The sequence below is a fragment of the Molothrus ater genome, chromosome 2 (assembly GCF_012460135.2).
Source record: "Molothrus ater isolate BHLD 08-10-18 breed brown headed cowbird chromosome 2, BPBGC_Mater_1.1, whole genome shotgun sequence".
NCBI lineage: Eukaryota > Metazoa > Chordata > Aves > Passeriformes > Icteridae > Molothrus > Molothrus ater.
The window spans coordinates 100720235-100732711 of NC_050479.2; the positions used below are offsets into that span (position 1 = coordinate 100720235).

General features: G+C 47.4%; 1 protein-coding gene across 2 annotated transcripts in view; it reads right to left on the minus strand.

Annotated features, from left to right (window-relative positions):
* Positions 1 to 12477, minus strand: part of CLPB (ClpB family mitochondrial disaggregase) — a 73182-nt gene that overhangs the window by 13029 nt on the left and 47676 nt on the right. For both annotated transcript variants that reach the window (XM_036391750.2, XM_036391739.2), the window contains exons 7-8: positions 8577 to 8691; positions 1764 to 1841 (exon numbers count right to left, since the gene is read on the minus strand). In XM_036391750.2, the coding sequence (XP_036247643.1) occupies positions 1764 to 1841; positions 8577 to 8691 (193 nt within the window). The remainder of the gene's footprint in view (positions 1 to 1763; positions 1842 to 8576; positions 8692 to 12477) is intronic.

Here is a 12477-nt window from a genome sequence, read left to right on the forward strand (position 1 = left end):
TTATATAAGATGACAGTAAAAAAAAATCTCAGATTAAGAACAGTCAGTAATGGAGCAAATCCACCTTGGAAGGCATTTATAGAGGCATGAGGCATTTATTGAGGGTGAACACATGTACCAGCTCATTCCAGGCCATGTCCTATTCTCCCAGCTCATCCATCTGGGGAAAAACTTCATTGAAGAGGCAGTTTTATTCAAGTGTGGATGCCAGAAAACTTCTCTTCCCTGTTGCTAGCCCCCATCATGACACTGCTGGCTTTGTCAGGTTGATCAGGGCAAGGACTGGGCCAATTTTGGCTCCTGGGGTGACCAGCAAAGCTGAGGTGAAGCCAGTCCCCCCTCTGGAGGATGGATGCTCTGGGGGTTCACACTGGTCCCTTGCACACCTGTCAGCAGTGCACTGCACATGGATCCCTGTAGGATTTACTTGCACACTGAAAAATAAATGAGCAGGGACAGAAATAACTACTCTGAAGAAAAAACCCACGTGTTTTTAAAAAGAAATTAGGTGGAAAAGTACATTCTTACTGGAGTATTGTACATCTAACCACAGCTGCATTGCAGGGACAATAGATCTGGTGGTCAGATCAGTAAATCATCAAAAAAAGGGCTACAAATACAGGAATTCATGGGGTGTGCTCTGCTCCACCTGATAAATCTCTGCCAAAATTTTACATCTGATTTCAGTTTGAGCTTTGCTGACTTTGGATGATGCTGGATCAGAGCTCCTGATGTGTAAGGATGCAAGAAACTATGCTTCCCATAAAAAAAAAAAAACAGAGAAGAGGAAAAGAAAAGAAAGAAAAGAAAAGAAAAGAAAAGAAAAGAAAAGAAAAGAAAAGAAAAGAAAAGAAAAGAAAAGAAAAGAAAAGAAAAGAAAAGAAAAGAAAAGAAAAGAAAAGAAAAGAAAAGAAAAGAAAAGAAAAGAAAAGAAAAGAAAAGAAAAGAAAAGAAAAGCCCCCATGGAAGTCCATGGAAGTGGAAGAGCCAACAATTTACATCCCTGAGTCTTTAGATATGCTCTAGCAGGACAATGAAGTATCAAAAGTATTTTATCCTGATTTTATACAGCTTTATAGCAACTTATTTGGAGTTAATGCTTGGCCTGGTACTGTTCTGCAGCAGGAGCAAAATCTCACCTGTGCCCCTTTAACCCCCCCAGCAGTGGAGCATCAGCACCTTCTGGAGCCCTTTGGGAGGCAGTGGAGGCAGGAGAAGCCCTGAGGTTGTTCCAAATGTCACAGATCAGTTACTTTGAAGCTGTTTTGTTGGGGTTTTTTCCACAACTAAAAGTCATTTGGACCATTTCATGAACTGATCAGCTGTCATGTGGCATTTGATTGGGCTGGAGGACAAATCTTATCGGTGTCAATAAAACCCTGTCATTCCAAAGCAATCTGTACTCACAGGAGCAAATGAGCAGAGATTCAGTTTGCAGGCAGCAAATTTCTACTATTATCCCACCATTCCCATTGGAATAAAGGGTTTTTCACCAGAAAGTTGTTAAAGTAATACTTTTACTTTGAAAACTGCCCCTTTTTGAGACTTGGAGGGGGGCTGTCCTCTGGGATAACTCAGCATGAGGCTGGATGTGACTGTGTGTGCTGGTGTCCAGCTGGGGTCACCCTGCTGGATGATGGCTGACCCGCTGAAAGATGACAGTGTGTTTAACTGGTATTTCATTCAGACCCTGCAGCCCTGCAACAGCTTCCACCCCCTCTCCTCAGGGCTCTCCATCCCCCTCCCCACAACCCAAATGTTACCTATTCCAGATGATCCCAAGAAAAGAAACACCAGCGGGTGCTCCTCATCATACCAGCCATTTTCCTTCCTCCGAATCGCTGCATTTGAAGACAATGAAAACAAAAAAAGAGGGGGGGGGGGAAGCATATAAATCAATGCCACAAAGCAAGTGTAATTATCACTAAGTATACACTATGTTTTACTGCTCTCTACCCACTCCCAGTCCTCCCTGCCATTAGCGCTCTCTAATTTGATTAGCTAGCCAAGGCCCCAGAGACACCTAATAAGGTTAGCATGGATTTGGAAAGCTGCCCAGAGCAGATTTCGGATAAAGTTTTCCAGGATGTGCACTCAGCGTTGCCAGGGAGATGGTGGAGGGGGGGACAAGGATGGATGGATGGACAGAGGGATGGAGAGGCACTCTGCCTCGCCAGCTCCCAAGTGCAACCCTTCTGTGAGGAAAAACCATCAGATTTGAAGAGGTTTATAGGTTATTTCTGGCATGGAATGGGAAGAAAGAGGTGGCTGAAGATCACAAACACTGAATTGGTGCAAAGATTGGGAAAAGTGTGGTGATTATCTCAGTGCTTCCCTGGATAGCGGCATCCAAGTGCATCCTGGGTGTAATACCAGTGGAAAATTTTACAAAAGGCAAGAGCCCTGATTCCTTCCCAGTCTGACCAGCACAGCCCTTTCTCAGGACAGACACGATCTGCTGTGCAGAGTGGGTGGTAGCTCCTATCCCCACGGGTGCCCATGGCTCCCCAAGGTACTCTTCAGCCCCCCAGAGCAGCCTCAGGCTCTGTGAGCGTGCTCACCAAACCAGTAACATCATTGCACTGGGCTTATTTAAAGGAGGAGGAAGTGCTTTTGAGGCCAAAAGATCAAATCTCATCCTCTGCTGGCTGGATCTGGTCTCTGGAACACGGAAGTGGTTTCTCTGGATCAAACCAGCTTCCAGTTCAATGTGAGAGATTAACTGACATCCCAGCCTTTCTGCTTTATCTGCAGTATTTCAATCCAGCCTGTAAATCTTGTAAGGTGTTTTGTAAAAGAGAACATGCACTGTACAGTCTCAGGACCCCTCAGACCCAGCAAGGTCTCATGATGGGCACATGGCACCCCCAGATCCAGCTGAACCCAAAATGTGGCACATTAGGAAGCAGGGCAAGAAAATGGCAAGATGCCCAAAAATTGTAACTGACAAGGAATTTGAAAGTAGTGGGGGAAAACAGCAGCAGAGGAGGTGGGATGAGCAGAAGGAAAACACTGGGAGAGCTGTGCCTTAAAGCTCTTGGAATGCTGCTGCACACAGGCATGGCAAAGCTCGGCCTCTGCTGCCTTTCAGTGGTGTCCACAGCAAAAACAGGAATAAAGCCAAGAAAGAATAAACCCACTTCTCCTTATGACTGTCACCCTCAAAACACAGCTCCCTCATCTTCTGGCCACTACCCTGGGTCTCAGCCTCTGTCCTTGTGCCTCAGTCCTGTGTCTCCCTTGAATAAGGCACTGGCTGTCTCTGTGGGGAGCTGTGGGTTTATTTTCTTCCCTGAGCTGGCAGAAGGGCACAAGAGTGGCTTTTAAAACTGCAGAATTCTTAAATTCAATCTCAAAGTCAGTCCATAAAACCCTTTTCTTGATGGGGTGTGGTAAATAGAAGGCACCTAAAAAAAAGGGATCCTAGGCATGGCATGCCACTAGTTCTTCCTGCGCAGGAGAACAAACTGACATGGGAAATAGGTAGTGCCATTTTGCACAAAAAATATTTGCATATAAAAATATTTACAATATTTCCATTTTGCAAATAATAAGAAATGGAATGTCACAGCCTACAGCCTGACATGGAAATGCTGCCTGTGCCAGCAGGGACACACTGGGAAGATGTTAAACAGCAGCAGCTCAAGTCAGATATTCCAGCAGCTGAAGTTTATAGATGCATGGAAGGGTCTCATGGGAATTTGGAGCTGCAAGACCTGCATGAAACCGAGCTCCTCAGAGTCCATGCTTGTATTCCAGGAGACCCAGGTAGCAGGGGAGCCAGCAGATCCAGTGAGGATTAGGAAAACAAGAGCAAAGCCTCACTACAAGAACAAATCAATGAGCTGAGGTTAATGATGAGGGGTGTGAGGAGTGACCTGACCACAGTCATTAAGTATCTCCCCAAGAAGGCACTGAACTTGCTCAGCTACAGAGAAAATTAAGGTGCTCCAGGGGCTGGAGCGAGAGGATCAAACTACAAATAAAGCAGAACAGTTTTAATAACGAAGGTGATTAACCACTGCAGCCACTTAGGAGGAGAGTGGGACTGAATTCCTAATCCCTGTAAAGTCTGCAGGGAAAGTCAGAAGGGCTTCCCAAAAGCAGTGGTAGCTCAGGATGAAGATGAAGGTTTGCATCACTGTCCAAACATAAAAAAATCCCCAATTTAACTTTAAATCCAAGGCATGTAGAATCATGTAACTGTAGAAGGGTGTGGGTTGGAAGGGACCTTAAAGACCACAGTTCCAACCCCTTCAGAAATGGGACTGAGTACTGGGATTGTGCATTTAGTGGGAGCAGAACCCCAGTGCTTCAAGGACTTGCCATTCCATGCCTGGGCACAGGCAGATGCATTACCTGTCCCCCTGGCCATGCTAATGATCCCTGACTCCTGCCAAGGCTTCATTAGCTTGGGCCAAGGCCAGATGCAGCACTGGCTGGTGCCTGGCTCCATCTCACCCTGCCTGGGCATATCAGCACGACAGACCAGCTTGGCTGCAGCCAGCAATCTGGTTCTGTTCAAAATACTGGGCAAAGACTGGTGGGAATCCCATCCTGTCCTTCAGCTGCTCCCTTGCCATGTCATCCCTGGAAACAGCCATCAAAGGAGATGAGGAGGAGAAAATGCTCTGCCACTGACAGGGTGGTGCAGGGAAGGGTCTGTGCTGCATCCCTCTGTGTGCCCTTCCCAGCACTGCACAAGTTCCTTCTCAACCCTTTACAGCAATGAACGAGAGGTCAAACACCTGGGGTGGGAAATTTCATAAAAACTGATGGGGAGTAACACAACCGCCAATAATTCCTGCAGCTATCTCAGCTAAGATAATAATGGTAATAAAAGTAATAAACTTCTGCTTTGGGGCATGGAGTGACCACTCACAGGGTCAAGCACGTTCAGGGTCCAAAGACATTGGGGTTAAGTGCTGCCTTCTTCCCCTCCCCTCTGCAGCAGGATGCCAGAGTTTATGGATAAATACTCAAAGCAACTCCAGGGATATAAAGCATCCCTTAAAAAACTACCATAAAGTCAGAGCTTAGATTCAGCATGTGATCTCTGTCAGTAGATGTGAGCATCATATTTAGGAAGAAATTCTTTCTTATGAGGCTAGTGAGGCACTGGCACAGGTTGCCAAGAGAAGTTGTGCCTGGAAGGCCAGGCTGGTACTAGGCTTAGAGCGACCTGGTTTAGTGGAAGGTGTCCCTGTCCACGTCAGGGGGTTGGAATGAGATGGGCTTTAAGGTCTTGTCTAAGCCAAACTGTTCCATGGTCACTAGTCAGCAGCATAATCAGATCAACAGAGTGTAAATGCTTTTCTACAAGCAGCCCGAAAATGATGAGCTCCTCCAGCACTCTTGAAGTTAGGAAAAACGTAAAAAATCTGGGTATCCTTAGGGATGGGACACCACTCCCTAGGTTCTACCACTGGGGCTGGAGGAGGCTCTCTCAGGCTGTCCAGTGCAGTGTTCATCTTCAGCAGTAGGAACAGAAGCCCCATCCTGGACCAAAGCAGAACATCAGTACCAGTTCCAAGGATAAAAATCCCAGCTAGGAAAGCCACAGAAGCACTCTTCTCCTTGGAGTCTGCACTGCCAAAGCAGCTGCTGGCCATGCTGACCGCTCTTCATTGTCACCCAAGCATGAAATCTATGCTCTGCCTCTGGGAAAGCTGCCCCCTTCCTTCCTCCTGGCATAAATAAATAAATAAATAAATACCAGGAGGGAGGTCACACTGCTGTGCTGAAATCTCATTATGACATTCAGCCCCAATGTCCAAAACAAGAGCCTGATGATGATGACGCTGGGGCCTTCTTCTGCAGAGCTGTTCCTGGCATTGCTGCCGTGCTCTCGCTTTATTTCGTCCATCTGTAACAGTGTGACTGCAGCCCTGCGTCTCCAAGAGGCCCTTCAGCCCACTATTGAACTGATAAATTCACTGTATTACTTTACACAAATCAATACCCCAGCAGTTATCAGCACTTGATGTGACTGAAATTGGTTTCAGCCAATTTGTGAGTGTAATAAATGTCCATTTATCAAATCAATTCATTCTGCAGGGCTCCTCGGCCTGTCCGGGTTTGGGGTACCGCAGGGCGAAGGCTCTGGGGCCAAGCCCATCCTGGGATCACTGCTTCTATCCAGGTACTGCAGTGATGCTCCAGGGTCTGCAGCATTCCCAAAGAAGCTCTCTTCCAGCCTTGCTGCTAGTGGCTCAGGCTTATGGAACCCCAAATTAGATCAAAGCTGTGTCCTTGCAAAGTTTCACCTGATCTGCAGGCAGCAACACACATCAAAAAACAGCCCTATATTGTCCAAAATAACCCCAGTTTCCTTTGGACCAGAGCAGGATGATAGTCCTCCTCATCCATTTCCCTACACTTTTGAAACACTGACTGATTTTCAATATCATAGCTTCTAAAATTGGGAATATTATCATTAAAACATAGATTTTTCTGCACTACCCTTTCTTCAAAATCCTGAAAATTACCTGCATTACCTGAAAAATAAACAACACTTTTCCTTCCTCTCTCCTTATTCAACTTCAGGAAGAGCTGGAACAGATTGCTTCAACCCTCAAGGTTTATTCCCCCTGAAAAGGGGAAGTGGTAGGATTGAACCACGCTACTTCTAAGTGAGTATTGACCAGCAAACATGGTATATCCATATAAAAAATATATTCTTTACTTGGCATAATATTTAGGATATTAGACCAAAAAAAATTACACATATATATATATATATATATATTTGGGAAAAATGCCTCCTTTAGCTTATAACTTCAGAGAAGAGATGTTGCTGATCCCCTCTGCCTCCTCATATTCCAGTGAAAAGGCAAAGCAGCCCTAATCAGATCCAGAGCTCAACCATTTATGGAAGTGGCTGGAAACACAAGCCTAAGCCTTTTAGCTGCTCATTTGTATGTACCAGTTAGAGAATCCCAGCAGTTCCTGAGATGGCAGCAATGACCTGCCTGTTTCTGATGGCAGGAGATGGAATATTTAATGGGGATTTTGTTAAGATGAACTGAACATCTACACCCATTGAAGGGGGTGGCCAAGCTGCCTCCCACTATCAACCAGACAGGCACCGGTAGAAACCTTTTACACTGGGAGATGCCCAGTCACCATCAGTTAACCATCATCCACCTTCTCCCAGTCCTGTCCTGCTCCACATATCAGAAAAGAGTGCTGCAGGGCTTGGGTATATCCTATGGAGGCATTGGGGGAGGATTTTCCCTCTGGCAGTGATGTCATGCTGTTGGGGCTGTGGCTGCAGTGAGCTCCCCACCAGCGTTCCCAGTGCATCCCCTTGCAGGGGGTTGCTGGGATAACAGCTGGACTTGGTGATCTTAGAGGGTTTTTCTAAATTATTCCATAATTCTGTGACTCCATTCTATCCCCATTGCTCCAGACCTTGTGTTAGTAACCCCAGATCACACGTTCCCTTTGTATTCTGGCTAAGCCCCTCTGGAGACTGTTTGGATCATGCACCGAGTGACAGATTAAATCCAATTATTCAATTAAGGCACCAGTTATAAATTAAACATATCAGGCAGGCTTGGTGGATCTGAAGATGTGGTGTGTGGCAGGTCTGCTCACCAGCAAATGGCAGTGGTGAGGGCAGAGTGGAGGGATGTAGGGTCTACAAAGCAGCAGGAAAACCAGCTGGGCACAAAATAAATAGCAAAGATAGAGAGGAAGTGCTTGAGAGAGAAAGTCCTGTCTTAAAATTCATCCTTCTGGACAGAAAACAAAAAGAAAAGAAAATGAAAAGAAAAACTGGACAGAAGGGAAAGGGGGGGGGAGGAGGGGACAGAGAGTCTCCCACTACCTTTTGGTCCAATATCCTGAGGCTGTAGGGGTATCAAGCACATTCCCTATAATTCAATAAGAAAAACCTCCATAAAGGCAAGGACGTTAATGCGCAGAAACGCCACCTGTGTCAGGAACAGGCACTGCCCATTAATCACAGCTCCCCAATTAGCTGGGCTGCTGCCCCCAGGCACAGCCGTTCTCTGAACACACAGGGTGGCTGTTGTTTTTGCAGGAGCGTAGACTCCTTCCCAGCTCCTTCCCGGTTCTTCCTCAGCTCCCAGCCCACACTGGGCTCCTCTTTGTTAACTAAAAGCAAAGGGTTTGTGTTTCTGACAGCACGTTCCTTGTGATTCTGCCCTGGCCTCAACAGCTCTTATTTTGCTATCCCATTTTCAGGCATTAACTGGGATGCATGGATGGGTCAGGAATTATTGACAGGATCCAGAGGCTTTGGACTGGCAAATCAAACCCAGCCCAGACTGCCAGAGCCTTGATTACATAGAAGCGCAGAATGGTTTGTGTTGGGAGGTAGCTCATCTCGTTCCAACTCTCTGCCATGGGCAGGGACACCTTCCATATTGCTCGAAGTCCCATCCAGCCTGGCTTTAAACACTTCCATGGATGGGGCATCCACTGTGAATTCCCCAGCAACCTTGCAAGGCTGCCCGGAGGCAGCCTCAGATCAAGGCTTGAGGCAACAGCTTGTCTCCCCTGTGGAGCAGGTGTGGAGGGCAAAGTTGGCAGCATCTGAAGGGTCCTACCTGCCCCCACTGTGGCTATGGCATTCTCCTGACCAATGATGTGCTCCTTTAGCCGCTGTTCCAGTGGGAATCTCCGCCGTTCCTCCACCTCTCTCCTGCGCTGCTCCTCCTGGAACTGTGGAGGGAAGAAAACATAGGGATCAGAGACTTTACACAGCAGTGGGTCACTACACAGATGTCAGAGCCCTGTATGGGGATCTCTCTGACATGGAGCCAGAGCACCCCCAGGGCAGATGTAGTTTGGTCTGGATGCACCAGCCCAAGAAAGAAGTAATTTCTGAATCTGTCATGGATGGCAGCTGGGGTGAGTGGGAATAGGGATCCTGCTCTGCTGATGGGAAACCAGACCCTGTGCTACCTCTGTACTGGTGACAGAGGGAACAATGGCACTACTCAACAGCTCTTAATCATTAGGTGCTGTTTATTTTGGGAAATAAAGTCATGACTGTTCTACCTAGTTTGTCTTCCTACCCTCCAACCATTTTCTGTTCAAAGACTCCAACCAGATCCTGAAGGGATGGCAGAGGATCACTGTGCCTTACATCTAAGAGAGCTGGAGAGGGACTTTGGGCAAGGGCATGGAGTGACAGGACAAGGGGGAATGGCTTCCTGTTGAGGGTTAGATGGGATATTGGGAAGAAATTCTTCCCTGTGAGGGTGGTAAGGCCCTGGCACAGGATGCCCAGAGCAGCTGTGGCTGCCCCGTCCCAGGCAGTGTCCAAGGCAAGGCTGGATGGGGCTTGGATCAACTTGGTCTAGTGGAAGGTGTCCCTGCCCACAGCACGGGGGGTGAAATTAGGTGAGCTGTAAAGTCCCTTCCAACCCAAAGTCTGTGATTCTAAGATCTTTAGAAAGGCTGCTGAGCACTCTTCCTTCCACAAGCTGAGCTCAGACATTCCCGATTGAGATCATTGCCTTGGGAAGATTCATCCCCCAAAGCCAGACTGAAGACAGAACACAAAGAGCCCATGGGGTTTGCCAAGTGAGTAACTGCACCCACAGAACTGCACCCTGTCATTGAATCCATCTCACTAAGGGGAAACACCCTCCAGCAAAGCCAGAAGGCAGGTGCCAAAGCTGCAGCAGGATCCAGCTGCTGGAGCTGGAGTGGATAACCCCAGCCAGGCTGCTGACATCCCCTGGGCTAGCAGTGATTCTGACAGAAGTTAAAAAATAATAAATAGTGAACAATCCAATTTTGGCCAGTGCTATCAGTCTCACGTGTAACAGAGATGCCATGAGCCCTGATCCTCACACAGAGCAATAACTTCCCTGCAGATCCTAGTGGAGCAGCTCAGGGACAGACATCCTGCCTGTGCTGATCCCCCCGGCACTGGGTACGACCTCACCATATGTCTGTGTCTGTAGGATCCTGACAAATCTTTTCTCTCCCTCTCCTCTCTAGCCTTTTGGAAGATGCAGGAATGTGATCAGTGATGTTAAGACACCCAATGATTCCCATGGGTTTATGGAGAGTGGGTAAGATATGCAGGAAGAGAAGGAAGGGATACCCATCCTTTGCAATGCCCTCTCCCTCCCTCCTTGGAAAACTGACACAGTACAAGTCCTGTGCACAAGTACCATTTTCTGCTCAGGATCTGTTCTGGAGAGCCCTGCACTCAGGCCAGCTACTCAGTGGGCCAGAAGTGCTAACACAGCTCCTGCCTTAGCTTACACTGTACAGGGGACACTGGGACAAGAAATACCTCCAAGAAAAACGTATTTTAGATCCATTGGTGACAGAACCTCCAAGAAAAATCCTGGATTTTACATAAGACACAAACTTCCACTCCTCTCTCATCTGCTCCCCTCTCCATACACATCCAGCTGTTCCCACCTTCTCGCTTTGTGGTGTGCAATGGTGTTGGTGGGGATTGTGTCCCCACCCTCTGGCAGCTGATCTTCCATTGTCCTGATGATCCTTGCCTGGCTCAGGAGCAGCACTTAAGTGGAGCACAATGGTGCTACCTGCTTGGAGAGCAATGCAGGGAGCACTGCTCTGCTCTTATGTTGGAGGCAACCAGACTTCTGCACTCAACTGGGTTAAGAAGTTCTCCTGATGCAAGGCCAAAAGCATCAGAAATATTAATTTTTAAAAAGAGAAGGACTCAGTGTGTGCTTTGGCAGGTGGTAACAGCTGTCTGCCTGTCACTGGGGTAGGCATGGCAGTCATGGAGTCACAGAAGGGTGATCTTAAGAAACCTTATAGACCATCGCATTCCAACCCCTTTGCCACAGGTAGGGACACCTTCCACTAGATCTGGTTGCTCCAAGCCCCATCCAAACTGGCCTTGAACACTTCCAGGCATGGGACAGTCACAGCTTCTCTACACAATCTGTATCAAGAGCCTCACCACCCTCACAGGGAAGAATTTCTTCCCAATATCCCATCTAACCCTGCCCTCTGGCAGTGTGAAACCATTCCCTCTTGTCCTGTTCCCCCAGGCTCCTGTCCAGAGTCCCTCTCCAGCTCTCTTGCAGCCTCTTTAGGCACTGGCAGGGGCTCTAAGCTGTCCCTGGAACCTTCCCTTCTCCAGGGTGGACACCCACAGTTCTCCCAACATGTCTCCAGAGCAGAGGGGCTCCAGCTCTCAGAGCATCTCAGTGGCCTCCTTTGGATTTGCTCCAGCAGCTCCACATCCTTCTGATGTTGGGAGCCCCAGGGTCGGAGGCAGTTCTATAGGTGGGGTCTCACCTGAGTGGAGCAGAGGGGCAAAATCCCCACCTCACCTGCTGCCCATGCTGTGGGATCAGCCCAGGACACAGGGGGCTTCTGGACTGCCAGCACATGTTGTTTTAAGAAGAAAAGTGGAGAATAAAATAACTGAACTCTTTAAGAGCAGGAGGGGTAGAATTATCTGCTGGGGTAAATGCTCTCTTGAGCCCAGCACCAATAAGGAAACCTGCCCTGAACAGTTTGAAACTTGCCTTGGTTTTTATGCTTAAGTAATAGTTGGAGGAGAGAAAGGAAATATATCTCTGGAGCTGTTCCTGAGGAAGATGATTGTACTTGTATATAAACCAGCAGACTGCCAAGCCAGCCTGTGATGAATATTCAGCTGGGGGGAAACTGGTGCTCCCGGGGTTTCATCCTCCCCAGCAGCCACATTCCACTGAGAGTCTTTGAGAATTTATTGCTCATTTTAATCACTGCTAGAGAATGAATAGGCAGAACTATTACGGGATGGACATATCCCATAGATTTTATTTACATATCCTTGTGACAGAATAACAAGGAGTTTTCATATGTATTTTTAATTTATTTTGATTTCCTTTATTCTTAAAAAAAAAACCAAACCAGAACTCTGTGTGTGCTTTTCCTGATCTTAGACCACACTTGCCTGGTGTTGAGGACTCTTGAGTTGGTTTCCAGTGCTAAACAGTCTGAAGAAATTAAAATAAGCACTTCTGTATCTATGACTAAAAGGGAGGGAAAGCACTTGAAACTGCTGTCTTTCCTCTGTCACTGGAGGGATAGTGTGTCTGGACTGAGCTTGGCTCTTGCAAGTCTGTCTTTGCCATTCAGCTCCTCTTTGCACCCTAACAGACCTATCTGGTGACCTTCCCTGTCTTCATCAGTGTCTGATGAAGGATTTTTAAGGAATATTTCAGCTAGGAAGAGCATACAGTTGCCCTTGCCCTTCTGGAAGTAGCAGTGTGAGACCTCCTGACCAGAAGCTGGTGTCCACTTCATCCCAGTCATCCCCTTTGATAGGCCTTTCCAAGAAAACAAACCTCCAGCTGTGACTCACATGCTTCTTTTTCCATCCTGAACACCCTCAGGTTGCTGGTTTAAGCACATTTCATGAGAAAAATGTCTCTTTTGGTTATTTGAAAGCTGGCTGTTGGCTAATCTGGTCACAACCTTTTATGTGGAGTTTGGAGGAGTGAAAGCTCATTT